Source organism: Ctenocephalides felis, unplaced genomic scaffold (genome assembly GCF_003426905.1).
Source record: "Ctenocephalides felis isolate EL2017-DRISC unplaced genomic scaffold, ASM342690v1 CF-g0.4_SCAFFOLD_00845, whole genome shotgun sequence".
Lineage (NCBI taxonomy): Eukaryota > Metazoa > Arthropoda > Insecta > Siphonaptera > Pulicidae > Ctenocephalides > Ctenocephalides felis.
Window position 1 is genome coordinate 66,666,421 of NW_020536999.1, and position 16,371 is coordinate 66,682,791.

Sequence of the window (16,371 nt, forward strand, 5' to 3'; positions counted from 1 at the left end):
ACACTGCACTCAAAGGTAATTTTAAATATATATATATATATATATATATATATATACATATATATTAAAAAATTCCATAAAACGCAATTAAATTACTTCTAACTCCGTGCATCTTCACCTGAACAAATAACTGAAATCAAATCAATAAATGAAAAAAAAATTGAAAGTTAAGACAACTCCGAAAATTCGAATTTCTTTATAAAAATATTTTAGAAATTATATTTTTCAACCAGTAATAAAACTAATAAATATACTTACGTTATACCCAACATATAATTATATTATATCAACATTCGTTATGAACACGTAATGTAACCCTATATCAATCTGAATATACTACCTTATAATAGGGATTAATTCTCAATTATTAATTTTGAATATATTTTGGGTATTTAGGAAATCTTACTTAAAATAAGGCACGGGATGACCGACTACTTCACATAATAAATAAACATTGAATTTTGTTTGGTCGTGACAATTTTTCCCTCCGTCTTACTTTTGACCAGGTACTTTTGGAGCAATGTTACTTGTTGGAGCTACAAATGTTAATATTTTCCATTTACAAATATGTTAGAATTAATGATATCGCCACTGCCCGATACCAGGTAAATAAGGGTGTCCAATGATCATAATACACGATTTAATTAATATTTGCTTCTCTAGTAACGACTTACTTAAATATGGCACTGGAAAGCCAATTACTTGGCAAGCTAAAGCAACCGGGGTGCCAAATCGGTTAGACACTTTGTTGAAACCGAATTTGTCATTCAAACTTTGGAGCAATATTGCTCGTTGGTTCTGGAAAAGTTTATCCAATTATTATTCGAGTGTAAATCAAAGGATTAATTTTCATCGCCACAGCCTGATTTTGACACAATGCTTCACACACGACACAAACTTCAGTGAAAAATGTAGTAAATATACCATAAATAAAATCAATGATTGGAGATTAATTTATTAGCACAATTATAAAAAATAAATTCAAAAAAATCATAAGTATAATATTCGTTAATAATATGTTATTTATCAGATATAACAATAATAAGAGAATAATTCGCCAAATTTACTAGTTAGTACTTTCTACGATAGTATATATTTTGATGTAACATGAAAACTCAATTTTTCATTGATATATTATTATTTGTGGTCCTAGTATATTCAATTCAATATCAAACTTGTTATGAGTTTGATAATTATAATTAATAGCAATAACAAAATAATTATTACATTTTTAGATTGATCTATTTACAAAAAATTGTAAAAAAATAGTGAATTAGTGAAATTTTTGATTCGGTTGAGCATTGTCTGCTGAAGACGTAAGACAAGTTTTAGAATTGATTAAAAAAAATTGCTTAATGAGTTAGGATTTAATATAAATTGAACAAGATAATAGAACATATGTATATTATCCAAAAAGCGGGAAAGAAAAAACTGGTTTACTTGAAACATTTGTACATTTATAATCGAGTACATTATTTTGTTAAATAAATGTAATATATATTTATCTGAGCCCTTTTTCAATTATATGATATATCGACGATAAAATTCTGAATTCAATATATTCGTTTCCTATTAATATAATTGATTATTGCGTAAGATTTGAGCGAGTGCAAACACATGTAACTCAAAACCTATTCATCGATAGATATTATTCAATAGATGTAAATGATAGTAAGTAAAATAAAAACGCTTGCTTGAGAATTTCATAACTAATTAATATGAAAATACATAAAATATACTATTTTATTTGTATTATGTGTACAAAATCATTAATGCGCATAATTAAAATAAAAATTTGCTGATTCTAACACAAGTATATTTTACGCAAGATATACTTTGATCTATGTTAAATATTCAATAAAAAGATTGTCTTTTTATTCATATTAGAATTTTTAAACCGCATTTTAAATTAGTGTTTACTAATATTTTTAGACTTACTTAAAGTAAGGTACAGGAAAGCCAACACTTGGCAAACCAAAGCAACATTTTCTCCGACACCACCATTCGTATTTTATTAAATCCAATTTTGTCATTTATTGGTTTCGGAGGTAAATTACTTGTGGGTTCTGTAATTTTTTGAAATTTGCAAAATATAGGAATTTCAGTTACTTAATAAACCTGTTATATGTAACGCCAATGCCTTCGGTGGAATAGGGTTTGAAGTTTACTTGTGATTGTTTCATTTTCTTAGATTTTTAATAAATTGTAACTATAAGTAGAACTATATTAGTGATAATTTTACATTTTACTACTGGAAAACACATTGCAAAATTATGATTATCGAATTAATAACCACTTGAAAACGGTACTGGTAAATCCTACAACGGGGCAAGTTAGAAATACTGATTTTCCAGAATGCGAAATACGATTTCGCCGCCCTCGTACTTTTTTCCGGGTACTTTTGGCTTTATATTGCTAGTTGGTTCTAACAAAATTTAAAAAAAAATCATAATTAATTCTAAAGATAATTGCCTTTATGTTGAGCTTACAGGGCGATCGGCACAAAGAACGAAAAGCGGAATAGTGCATTTTAATTTTTTAATTTTTTTAATTTTTTATACTTTTTATTAAAATATCGCTGAAAAACTTACTGAAATCTAGGTACAGGAAATCCGACAACCTGACACAAGACAAACAGTGTTGAACCGAGTTTCCAGTAAGAATTTTCCACGGAGTTCGTTCGCCTACTAGTTTTGGTGCTAAGTTTTAGTTGGCTCTGAAAATACAGAGCCAAAATTAATAATAACGTCTTTTCAGTAAGAAAAAAATCATTAACGCAATAAAGGCTCTGTACATATTTTTTTAAATTCGCAACAAGCAACGATAAATTAAAATATAATAAATTAGTTTGTTCAAGAAACTCACTTAAATATTGGAACAGGGTATCCCACGACTTGACACATGATACTAATTAGGCTGTTTTCACGACCAAGGATAATCTTCCAACCAAACTTATCGCCCATCAATTAGGTGCGATGTTATTTGTTGGAGCTGTATGATAATTAAAAATATGTTGTATATATTTGTGAACTGAATCAAAAATTTTATCGAAATTATAACCGTCATGCATTATAAGTATTTCAAGTGGCAAAGCGAATGAGTAATTATTATTTAGTCAAAGAAAAATAAGCCAATGCCTGGATGCATCTTAAAACTCAGAACGATATTTTAGTATATTTGAGCTTTGCAAGTACGAAAGTGAGTCAACGAAAATGTCTGAAAACATAGATTTTTACTTTTAACCGTACCCGAAAATCCTACTAGTTAAACGGAAAAAGTTTTACTTTTTCATAGACTAACAAATAATTATTTAACAATATTGTTATTAATAATATATCCACATCGATGGGAATGAAATTGTGTTATTTGTTTATCGTTATCTTATAGTTGTGATAAAAGTGACTCAGAAAAAAGTGACTTTCGCATATTTTCAATTATATCTGGGTCAAATAATGTGCTGGGGAGTTGAAAAATGGGGATTTTTTTGAAAATCATTTAAATTCCAGGGTGGGCCAATTCTGCATGGAAACGACCAAACCCATCATGAAGCTTTTGAATAATACTTGTTGCATATGATGTTGCAAGTTGGCAGTCGAGCTCAGGTCATACTACAAGGCCACATTATTTATCTACTTTATTGTTTGTGAAAAAAATTATATCCTATAATTTATATCCGTAATACTCAGAATCCTGTATAACAAACCCTTTATATAGTAATAAATTAAATCTTACTTGAAGAATGGTACTGGATAACCAACGACTTGGCACATTAGATAGACGGGTTGTTCAACACGACCCAATATAAGTTTCCCAAAGATCTTTCGCCAACTATTCTCGGACCGATATTATTTGTGGGTTCTAAGAATATATATAGCCTTTATAAATACAGCTTATAAATGCTAGTTAAAGCCACTGCCCTTATGTACGTGGATATAATATGTCGAATCAGAAAAAATCATAAAATAACTAGAATTTAATAAAATTGGCATAGTATGCCAAAACTTTGATAGACTCAGCGTTTGGTTGTAAAGTTTTAAAAGTCCGAATAAAATGCAAAAACTTAGACCCAAATAGGTTCCAAAGCAATGTTTGAAATAATGTGTATATAATGGAACTGAATATTTTGAACATTACCTAAAACTGGGCAAAGGATGAGCTTGGGCTTGGCAAAATAGTGCCACAGAATTTTCTACCCGCACTTCTAGTACATTGTATTTGAAGGATGATGATACTTTCGGTGCAGTTCCACTAACTGGAGCTATTAGCAATAAAATATAGATTCAAACTAACTGCTTTATTTAAATTATTATATATAATTGATTTCAATACCAGTGCCCGAACGTAAAAGAACTTCAAGATATCAAGGACTATTTTGCCTTATATTTTGATGTTTATGTTATAATTCGATAATAATATCATTGACGTAATCCAATTCAGCCAACAACCAATATAAAATTCATTATAGGAAAAAATAATCAAAGCGTCCAGGATTTCACAAATTTTTGTCTTTGTTTTTTTGTCACCGGTTATAATCACACCATCAATGGTTTAGGTTAGGACAAAAACATATCTTAGACTCCTAATTGAAAAAAGTTTATTTAAAATTTGTGGTATTTAATTGTCTCAATTGACAAACAAAAGTGATTCAAAAATATATCACTTATATAGGAGCATTTTCTAATATCAAATAATTATATATTTATTTTGATAAAAATATGGCAATCAATTTCAATAATACTTAGAATGTAGAAGAAAATTTGTCAGGGACCAGAATTCAGGCTTATTTTACAGAAACGTAAAGGACAAACAGAAAAAAATAACCAAAATGGAACAATAAAATTTAAAAAAAAAATCAGTCTAGTAATCTCAAAATCGAAAAAGAATCACCTAGATTTCGGTACTGGAAAACCTTGAGCTTGGCAAGGCAATTCTAAATCTTGTCCAGAATGTCGAACAAACGAAGATAATTTATCATCAGAGGCAAATTTAGGCGGTCGTGGTCCAACGGGTTCTTAATTTAAAATATATTTAAAGCATTATATTAAGCGTTATTTTTTTGACACTGCCGTTGGGAAGATGTACCAAAAAACCGAAACAATTTTTAAATTAGTAAAAGTAAATCCTTTTTTAAGTACCTGTAATTTGGTACAGGAAATGCTTGAGCCTGACACAATAAACCAAAACTTTGGCCAATATGTCTGACGAAAGTGCTACTTTTAGAATCTGATGGAAAAGTAGGAGCTTTTGCGCCAACCGGAGCTAAGAAATTATAAAATGTGAAAGCATTATGCAAACCATAAAAAAAATATTTTTTGCTAAATGCCATTATATCTGTTTACAGATCTACCTGAATATTGGGACGGGATACGCTTGGGCCTGGCAAAGTAAGCCAAAACTTTGACCCAGAGATTTTTGAAATGTGCTGCTTTTAGCTTCTGTAGAAAATGTTGGTGCTTTTGATCCGACTGGTTCTATATATTTCCGAAAAACATAACGAAATAAATGAGAAAAAATCTTTATGTGCAAATTTTTAAAAACTACTGAGATGTTTGCCAATCTACCTGAATAAAGGGACGGGAAACGCCTGCGCTTGGCAAAGTAAACCGAAACTTTGACCGGACGATTTTCTAAACGTGCTACTCATGGCTTCAGTGGAAAATGTAGGTGGTTTCGATCCTACAGGTTCTGTTTAAAAATTATAGAAAAAATGAGTTATAAAAAATTATATTCCTTTATGTCGATTTCATAATATTAAAATTAAATACTGAAATAATTTTAATTTCAAATGACTTTTAATACGCTTATGTTTACCTGAATGTTGGCACAGGGTAGGCCTGAGCTTGACACAACAGTCCAAAGCTTTGATTAATATGCCGTGTGTATGAAAATATATGCGAATCTGATGATAAGCTCGGAGCTTTCACACCGACTGGTGCTAACAAAATGAATTATGAAAAACATTTAGTTTAAGCTTTTGAAGTATTGCTGATTATTAGTGAGACCCCAAAAAAATAAAGTTACTTTTTTAATCTATACCTGAATGCTGGTACGGGAAACGCTTGGGCCTGGCACAAGATGCCAAAACTTTGCCCTATGCCTCTCTTGTACGTAAAGCTTGAAGAATCAGACGAAAACGTAGGAGCTTTCGCGCCTACAGGCTCTAGCAAATAATTCTCAAAGTTTTAAAATCTAATTGTAATTTGGATATACGCCGAATGGTGGGATATTTAACACTTAACCTACTACTAAAATACACAGCATGGACCATACAAATTTAGTATAAAGTTGTGATCGATGGGTGTCCCTATTTGGGAAATGCTAAGAGGAGAGATTGTTCAATATTTCAATTGGATAGTTTAATGTTTTAAAACTGAATTTATACACAATTTTTGAAAAAAAATGTATAAATCAAATTTCATTACTCTCCCAGTGTATAAAAATGCTTGTGTAAAATAAGAATAATATTTTATATTAATACATTGTTTAGTGAAAATGTGGTAGATCAAATGGCTAAGAAATGTAACATAAAGTCGAAAATTTGTAGCTGGCAACTTTAGAAATATTTCAACATTTTGATCCTAGCGGGATAAATGCGTAAATTGTTTATAGAGAGACGACGAGTAAAAGCTTTTTTAGCCGTGAATTTTTGTTTTATTTAATTTTTTAACTTGGCGATTCATATTCAAAATCTCAAGAAAGTTTTTATCAGCACTGCCCATGAGTTTGGCTTTGTGTGGTCGACAAACTAGTCAAAATTTTATAGCTTCAGTATTAACCAGGGTTTTTTCTTAAATATCTACTTTTTTCATATTTCAATATGAAATGTGCTATAATATACCTGAATATAGGTACTGGAAATGCTTGAGCTTGGCATAGCATTCCAAAACTTTGACCGACTGCGCGTTTGATTGTAAAGCTTTGAAAGTCCGAAGAAAAAGTGGGAGCTTTGGCACCAACAGGCTCTATAGTAATTTTTTGAATAATGGGTATAACTACACTGAATTGTCATTTTTGAATCGTATTTTCTATGCTTGAACGTTGGGATAAACGTAATAAACTTGAACAATGTATACGTGCAATTTAATCATGAAATTTCTAAATCTTCTTTATGAGTCGGTTATAAAAACGTGGCTATTTCCTGCATAGGACTCACTCTTAAGTTAGTATAAAAAACAATAATTCCAAGTAAGATAGTCTAAGGCTTTTGAATTATAAACAAATATATAATAAAAAATATTTTCATCAATTTATTTACCTTATGCTAGGCACGGGAAACGCTTGAGCTTGACAAAGTAAGGCAAAAGAATGTCCTACCGAGCGCACAAAAATACTGCCCTTGGAATCAGATGAAAAAGTTGGAGCTTTTGCACCTACGGGCTCTAAATCGTGTCGGAAAAAAATATTAACAATATAATTAAAAATGTATTTCTTTACCGGTATACCAGAACCGACACTAAATTAATGTGATTTGGATTTTAGATTCAAAGCATTATGAAATTGGCATATATATTTTTTATTAATAGCGAAAAAGTAGAGCACCTGAAAGAAGGAACAGGAAAGCTTTGGGCAGGACATAATACAGCAAAGCTATTAATATCCAAATACGTCTGTTGAAAATGTAGGTGCTTTGCTACCAACAGGTTCTGCGTAATTATTAATTATTATATTTAGTATATTACAATTATCGAACGTATTTTGCCAACTATGTGAGAGAAATATGGCCAGCAATAAAGCGGTATAATATTCATTAATCATAGAGAACTTAAGTGCAAATCGTAGCTCCAACGTACTGTATTTGGCATGGTATTCTGAATTGATCAGATCGTTTTTTAAGATATTTTCTTCATATTGTTTATCACATTCTTCAAACTATAGCAAAGAAAGAGCAAAAATACCATTTCCTACAAAGACTATGAAAATAAATGCCTATTTAGTTACTAAAGAGTACCTGAATCTAGGTACAGGAAAAGCCTGAGCCTGACACAGTAGCCCAAACCCGTGTCCTACATGACGTGTGTAAGATATACTAGTCGCATCACTAGATAAAGTCGGTTTCTTCACACCAACAGGTTCTATATATTTATTAAAATTAATTCACAAAATTGATATAGATTTCAATCTACCTCACACTTGGGACCGGGAATCCCTGGGCCTGACATAGTAATGCAAAGCTCGTTTTAGAATTTCTCAGGAACGAATTCACGCGATTGTCAGTTGAAAATTTGGGAGCACGCACTCCAACTGGTTCTATACATTAATCAAAACAAATCTAAGATTCAAATAGAATAGATTTTACTTGACAAAACCAGAATGTTGGAATTAAGATAAGGTTCTACGAAAAAAATCATACCGAAAGAAAGGTACTGGAAATGCCTGAGCTGGGCATAGCAACGTAACACTCATTTCACTTTTTGTTGTAAAACCTCTTGTTGTGTCGCTTGAAGAAAATTTCGGCATAACGCTTCCGACTGGTTCTGGTAATTATTTAAAGTTACGAATTTGGCATATTTTTTACATAAGTTTTACTATTCTAAACCGAATCCAAAAATGTTGGAATAAGGATGTGAAGATTGTTTATAGTATTTTTAATTTTGAAACATATCCTACCGAAATAAGGGTACTGGGAAAGCTTGAGCAGGGCATAACAGGGTGACACTTTGATTGCTTTTCGAGGTAAATCCTTTTGTAGTTTCACTAGACGAAAATTTCGGCATAACACTTGCGACAGGTTCTATCAACGATTAAAAATTATTTATCAAAGCCCAAGTTAAAATTTTGTTTCGTCTTATATATGCCACTGCCTCAACAAAATTAAGAGACTTTGATGATACGCTCGGAAAAAAATCTTTACTAATCCGTGCTTTTATTCAAATTAATTGTTATTTCTATGTGTAATTAATTAATTTATGAACATACCTAAAATTCGGAACGGGAAAAGCTTGGGCTGGACAAAGCAAAGTCAAACTTTTAGAGCTTTTGCTAGTGAATGATCTACCTGTATCGCTCGAAGAAAATTTCGGCTTAACGCTAGCGACTGGCTCTACACATAACATTAAAAATTGAATATAAAAAGATTTAAAAGTGCTATAGGTTGTAGACAAACTAAATCATACGATTTTATTATAATTATACGTATTTCACCTGAAAGCTGGAACAGGAAAGGCCTGTGCCTGACATAGCAAAGTCACACTTAAAAATTGTTTGGATTCAAACGTTCGACTTTTGTCCAGACTTGGAAATTTTGGTTTCACACTGGCAACGGGTTCTATTTTCAAAAAGATATCAAAATTAAAAAAATATTCATAAAAATTAAATTACGCCAAGCCAAAAGTAGAGATAAGTTATAGATAGGCTTCCAAAATAATAAAAACTGTAGAAATGATGTATGTAATGCCAAATATTAGAAGACGAGCAAAATATACATTAGCTAAAAGCAACTAACTCATCAAGCAAATCCCTATATCTCACCTAAATTTAGGCACGGGAAAAGCTTGTGCTGGACATTGCAAAGTGGTTCCAAAACTTTTACCGACAGATGCCGTTCTGGTAGTGTCACCAGCAGTCAAACGTGGTGACACACTTGCAACAGGTTCTGGGTAAAATATAGTACAGATACTGACATTCTAATTATATTTTTTATTTTTATATTGGGTATTGACAAAAAATCAGTCGCACTAAATTTGAGTAGACTGCCACAAGATGATAGCTAGGAGAAAAGGCAAGAATGAAAGAAATTACACGTAAAAAATCCGAATGATAATGTGAAAGAATATATGTTTTAAGAAACTTATTATTCAAATAATTTTGGTAATTATAACGATGAACTAATGCTGGTTACACTCAGTATTTTTTTTTGGATGTATGTATTCCAAAATAGAGTTTATTTATTTAAGCAGGGTAATGTACAACATTTTATTCTCATATAAAAGTTATCTCCATATCACAATGTATGAAAAGGAAAAATGCCATTCAACAATATAATAAACAATCAATGAAACATCATTTAAATTGTGGGAAGAATCAATATGATTATTTTAAAAATCAATCAATTAAAAAATAAAATTTTATTTAATTTAAAAATAAAAAATATTTAGAAAAAAATTAATTCGCGCTTTAGTGCCGGCCGGGTACCCTATCCCAACATTCAGGCAGTGGCGAACAAACATTTTCTGATCTTAGGTCTTGTTGTAGTCATCAGAATATATTTGTTTTAAAAAAAAACATACATTTTTATTCTAATAGTAATGTTTTAGTACAGTTCAAAATATAAATAAAAATTAAATACTCATTAGAATTACTATTACATGGAGAACTTGCATGAAAAATTTATATAATAAGATGTCTTTATATTTAAACTGGTAGTCATTTGTGCTATAAGTTGGTATATGAAGACATTTGAAGTATTATAACTATAAATACCTTTTATACTTAATTCTGAAATGATGTAACTATATACTGTTGAATAATTAATTTAAAAATAGTACTTCCAAAATAATGGCAAATTAAAAAATAGAACTTCATTGAGTCTTTGCGTCATTGTCTTCATCAGTATCTATTTCGAAAAGTGTTCAAGCAAGTTTTTAAAGTTTATAACTAAGCTACTTTTATTTTGATTATACTTATTTATACTTATAAAAAAATATTATATTAGGCTGTTATCAAAATAAATATAATTGAATTGAAAAAATTTCTTAAATTTTGATGCAAGTTTCCAATTAGTAAAAATTAACATTACATAATCACAACATGGTATTTTGCTACAGCAATCGCTATTGATATTGATAAAATCGATAATTTTGTTATAATAATTATTTTCATATGATGATTCGTCATGTGTTTTGATGATAATGAGAAAACAGTGAACTGTGGTAAAACATTACAAAACAAGTACAATAAGCGTGCGATATAAGCATTTGATGTTATATGACTAATCTACAAATATTTTCAAATATGTTCAAATTATATAATAATATTTTCTTTTCAATTAAAACTTTAATTAAAATGTTTAAATATAGCATTCATTTCCATGATTATAACAAATCAAAATGACAAATTTTCAAACTGCTCTTTCAAAGAAATGCATACAATATTATTTAGTCATTTAAAAGCATATTACATTTACTAAAATGACTATAAATATTTTAATATTATTCTGTCTTTAAAAATTTACGTATTTACTTTCATTTAATTTTTATGTAAGATATAATATTCGACATTATAAAAAATTTTAGACTTGTGCAAAAAAATAAGTTCAAAGATTCTCATTTGCAATAGAGAAGACTTTAGTTTTGTATGTGTGCTTGAAATTTTTAATAGTAAGTACTTTTATTAAAATATTAGTTAAATGAAAAAATTATAAATGTATTAATTGTACAATAGTATCATATATCGTATACATTAACTATTTTCAAAATTTATTTGAGATTCATAAGAAACATAATTGAATGTAGTATTCTGATTTTAAATGCCTTTGATATATTGCACCAAGTAAATAAGATTTTTTCCTACATCATTCATAATTTTTGTCTTCTTTTATATTATTACTCTTGATACGATTCCATTTATAATAAATAAATTTAAAACAAGCATTTTAATTATACTAATTGTAGATTAACGTTGATAATCTTTTATATAGACTTTCTTCTTTATATTTGTTGTTTAAAATAAGTAAACATAACAAAAATTTCATTACCAACAAATAATTTTGAATATTATTACATATTTGAACATATTAAAAAAGCATATTCATATGATATATTATGTCTATGATTGTAGCAATAAAAATATGAAAGTTATATCATATATATAAATAATTTTATTTTTGATTTATTTGTAAAATACTACTAGTAAAAAACAGTAACTTCCATATTTTTATAACACACAAAAATTTAGCCATATGTTTAGATAAAAAAAATCATTTGAAATAATCTGTAAAAATTTAACTGTAATATAAAATTAAAGTTTTGTCAACAATTAAACATATGACTAAATATAATTTTTTATTAACAAAATAATCTACCATATTTTATACAACGTAATTATTACTTTTTAATTATTACTTTCTTTTTGTAAGTTCGTTGTATAAAATTAATAAACAGTGTTAAATAGTACATTATGGTAATATTAATTTTAATCGTCTTTTTTCCTAAAGAATAATAAAATTATCTGGATAAAATTTGAATACTAAATGATAAAAATATTAAGGAATAATTATTGATGACACAAGTAAAAAATACGACTGAATGATACTAGTATGAAAAATGATTCTGAATGTTCAATTAACGTTCATTAAATTCTATTATAATATTATGGTGAAAACCTAAGCTAACAATTGTTAAAAAGTGATGATAAAATAACTTAGACTGTTATTTAATATTATTATAATAATGATTATATTATCAATATGCCCATTAGGTAAAATATAAAACAATCTGAACTTTAAGGAAATTTATTAAAATGTGTAGACTTAAATTAATATTATCAGAACGAAAGAAAAAAAGCCTAGCTGTGAAAGTTTTCATTAGTAATCCCGTATAATTATTCTTAAACATTTGCATTTGTAAACTTATCGGCATTAATAATTAATCCATTTAATAAACAATGAGTATATCAAAACCTTGACATCGACATGATTTACTCCATATGAGGTCGTTTTGCGTCTCAATTTTAAAGCATAATACATATGTTTTAAATATTAATAAATGCAAATTGTTTTTAACTTGAGGTATGATGAATTGAAATGTAGTCAACTTTTTATTATGTGCACTAGGTCGCTTGTTTTTATATGTAATATAGCCATTAATTTTTGTAATTGAGTAAAGTTATAATTATGAAGCAATATAAAACCACGAAGTTGATATAATGTTTTTTTCGGAATTGTATAATAATGATTCCAGATCAAATTTTAAACTCATTTAACACTGTTTTTAAAGTAGATTATATTAAAACTAAATACCTGCAAAATTTGTTAAATAATTCTCAAAAAAAATTTTTTAAGGTGATACTATATGTTTATGATAAAAAAGAGCTTATTATTACTGTAATAAATAATGGTTATTCTATAATTTATTAAACAACTTAAAAATGTTTTTTGCAAATGAATGAATAACAAATTTCTTATACAATGATTTTGCAGGTACAACCAGAATACTTAAGTTAAAAACTTAATCTAAGTATACACTGGTTGTTTGTAAGTGTCCATTAAACCAAACTCAGTTATTATTTGTTTCTACATAAACTATTGTGATTAATTATATTTCTGATACCTGCAAACATTTAGAAAATTATTAAGTTGTTACCTTAATATTACATCCATATTTCACTTCAGGTAAGTTCCCCAAATCTCACTTTTTTATTCCAAAAAGTAGAAAGCAAATTGGAGCAACGCAAAGTGAATTGGGGAACCAAAAATCAAGTCAAAAAAAAGACGACCAAAAACGAAAAATAGGTTCCATGATCACGAAAATACTTTTCAAAAAGAAAATTGAACACGAGAACCATTCGACTAGGTGTGAATGGCATTTGTAGTAAGGGAAATTGCGAAAACTTGCCGGTGTGCAAATATTCGCCTCAATAAATAAGACTTGAAATTTGACCTTATTTAAAATTGTATCTTCTGATTTATTAAATTTGTACATGATTTATTTCATTATTTCAAACTTATTTTTATTTATATTCAAACCACTTTTCTATAGGGCCATAGTATTATAAAATTTTCCTTGAGACCTTCAACTTTATTATCTACAAAGACTCGTCTTAATACCAAATAACTTGACTATGAAGAAATGGCAATCATAAACATGAAAGATGATAAAATAGCCTAGAAAATCTAACGATGTGACGTTAATACTAATTAAGCAGCGACGAAAAAAAATACAGGTATACTTGTAATCCAAAAGAAAAAACAAATGGTTCTGTAAGTAAATCTTTAGAAAATGCTATCAGAAATATCACAAGTTATTTTTCAAATTGACTGACTATTTTCGAAACACATTGAATTGAACGATTTAAACATCTTTAATCCTAAATCGTCAAAATGTAGTCATATCACAATAGTTTAAATAGTTCCAAATAAAAACTGAGTATTTTTTTAAACCATGCCTTTGGGACATTTAGCCCACTTACCAGTGATGACCAGCCTGCCTTTGGTTGCACTCAATCTTGTCTCACCAGTAAGTCTGTGTTTAGTTCTACATTGGTACGTTTTATAACCATCTTCAGGACCAACATCTCTTATGTGCAGTTCTCCAGATGGTAATACTAAATATTTACCATCTAAAATTGTCAAAATGGGAATTAGTTTCTAATATAAATTTAATTTAGATTACTAAAAAATAGTTACAATTATTAGTGCTTGAAAAAGCTTGTTATGTCTCAACAAAATATAGATCGTGATCAAGAATTGAAAGGCATCTATAAATTATGTAATATATTTGAACTTCAAAAATCTGATTAAAAATATGTTCAAGTTTTAAAACAGAATTTTAATATTTGAACTGATTGCGATTTGCCCTCTCAGGCTGCAACAGAAAAATTTAGTTTATGTACTTTGAAGAAATCTGAGAAATCAAGATGATCAAGTCTCAAATTAATCAGTTAGACGTTCAATATAATACTTTTAAATGCTTTGTTCGACGTTGACTTTATTAATTAAATTAATTTTAGGAGCGCTAATTTACTGTAAAAAATTGTGCAAGTATGTAAGTCCACAAATATGGAATATCGATAAATATCATAAGAGTGTGACATAATTTATTATGAGTGCTCCATCCTTACCATAACGTCACATATTAAATACAATTCTAAAAAACTTATTTTGATATCTTAATTTAGATGATAAATAAAAATAAAAAGTCTAATTTTATTGAGACATAAAAAACAAAAAATCATTTGGAGTTTGTTCTTGATTTCTTCGGTAAACCTAACCAAAGTTCTTTAAACAAAAATTAATGTAAAATTCGTTAGATTGATTGATTGATACTGTTTTATTTTATTTTAATAATTAGTTTAAGTTGTTATAGTTCCATGCAAAATATAATGATGCAACTTGTTGGTTTTATAAATAGTTAATATATTTTAGTAAGCATTTTACTAATCATTATTTATTTAGCCATTTATTAAAAAATTGACACCTTACGGTTTATTTGTAATTATTTCTTCAGCATTAAAGAATGAGTTTTTAATAAAGCTTGAATTAAAAAGTCTCTGCCTATAAAACGAATATAGTTTCTTTCTGGACAAATTCCAAATGATTTTTTTGGCAACGCTACAAATTAAATAATTATTGTACAAAAAAGTATCTTTTTGCGCATGCAATAAACTAAAGCCTTTTAATTTCAGTATACATGGCGTGCAAAACAAAAATTTGTTATATCATTACAAGTTTATAAATAAACAAAACAGCTTTAATTGACTTTGTAATTGATAATTGATGTCATAGAAGAGCAATGTATGCTAATTCAAAATACTTATCTATTGTATTTTGTTTAAACGCACAAAACCATGTGAATTTTTTTTAGCCTTGAATATAAATAAAAGTTAACCAAATTTAACTGGTAATTGGTTAAAATGTAACTGGTTTAGGAAATCAAAAACTTATTGAAGGAGTTTTTAAATATCAAATGTTGCTAATAGTATACTTAGATTTTATTAGCAATTTATTTATTTAAATTACTTATATTTTGTTTGCGAAAATTCATATTATTATTGTAAAACTGATAAAAAATAAGTATTGTAATCAATAGCAATAAATATTTGTACTTTTTGTGATATTAGTGCTCTAACATTTTGAAATTATTACCACTAAGTGCCAAAATTATTTAATTTTTCAACGAATTTTTTTTTATTTATTATTTCTATAAAATATTGCATATGTATATATAAAAAATAATAATAAAAATAATTTTTAAAATAAAATAAGCTTACTATCTAGCTAACTACATCATTCACTCCATGCCATTTCGGAAGAAGGGACTTTTAAGGATAATCAGGCAGATCGTCAGATCTATGGATAAAGGTTCTGGATAATAATTAAAATAAAAAATATTTCAGATATGAAAATAATTTGATTTAATTAATCTATTTAAGCATTTAATATATGTGATATGGTGATCCCACTGAAATTAACAATGTATCATTAATTACAGCATAAGTTAACATTGTCCTGAAAAGTCCAAATAAGTAATAAGAAGGAATTAATATAATTTTAATTAGTTGGATCATGGAAAAACTTCTTAACCTACACCATTTAAGATTTTAATTAAATCTGTGATAACGATAAATAATTTTATAGTCATCCTACACACCATAAGTTCCATTATCTATATATTGACCACCGTTGCTATCAACCCAGTCAGAAACATCCGCCACAAA

The 16,371-nt window shown here is 28.1% G+C and overlaps 1 protein-coding gene across 1 annotated transcript in view; it reads right to left on the minus strand.

Annotated features, from left to right (window-relative positions):
• LOC113373543 (Down syndrome cell adhesion molecule-like protein Dscam2) overlaps positions 1 to 16,371 on the minus strand; it is a 273,188-nt gene that overhangs the window by 96,582 nt on the left and 160,235 nt on the right. The window contains exon 6 of the mRNA XM_026613836.1: positions 8,351 to 8,474. Within this exon, the coding sequence (XP_026469621.1) occupies positions 8,351 to 8,474 (124 nt within the window). The remainder of the gene's footprint in view (positions 1 to 8,350; positions 8,475 to 16,371) is intronic.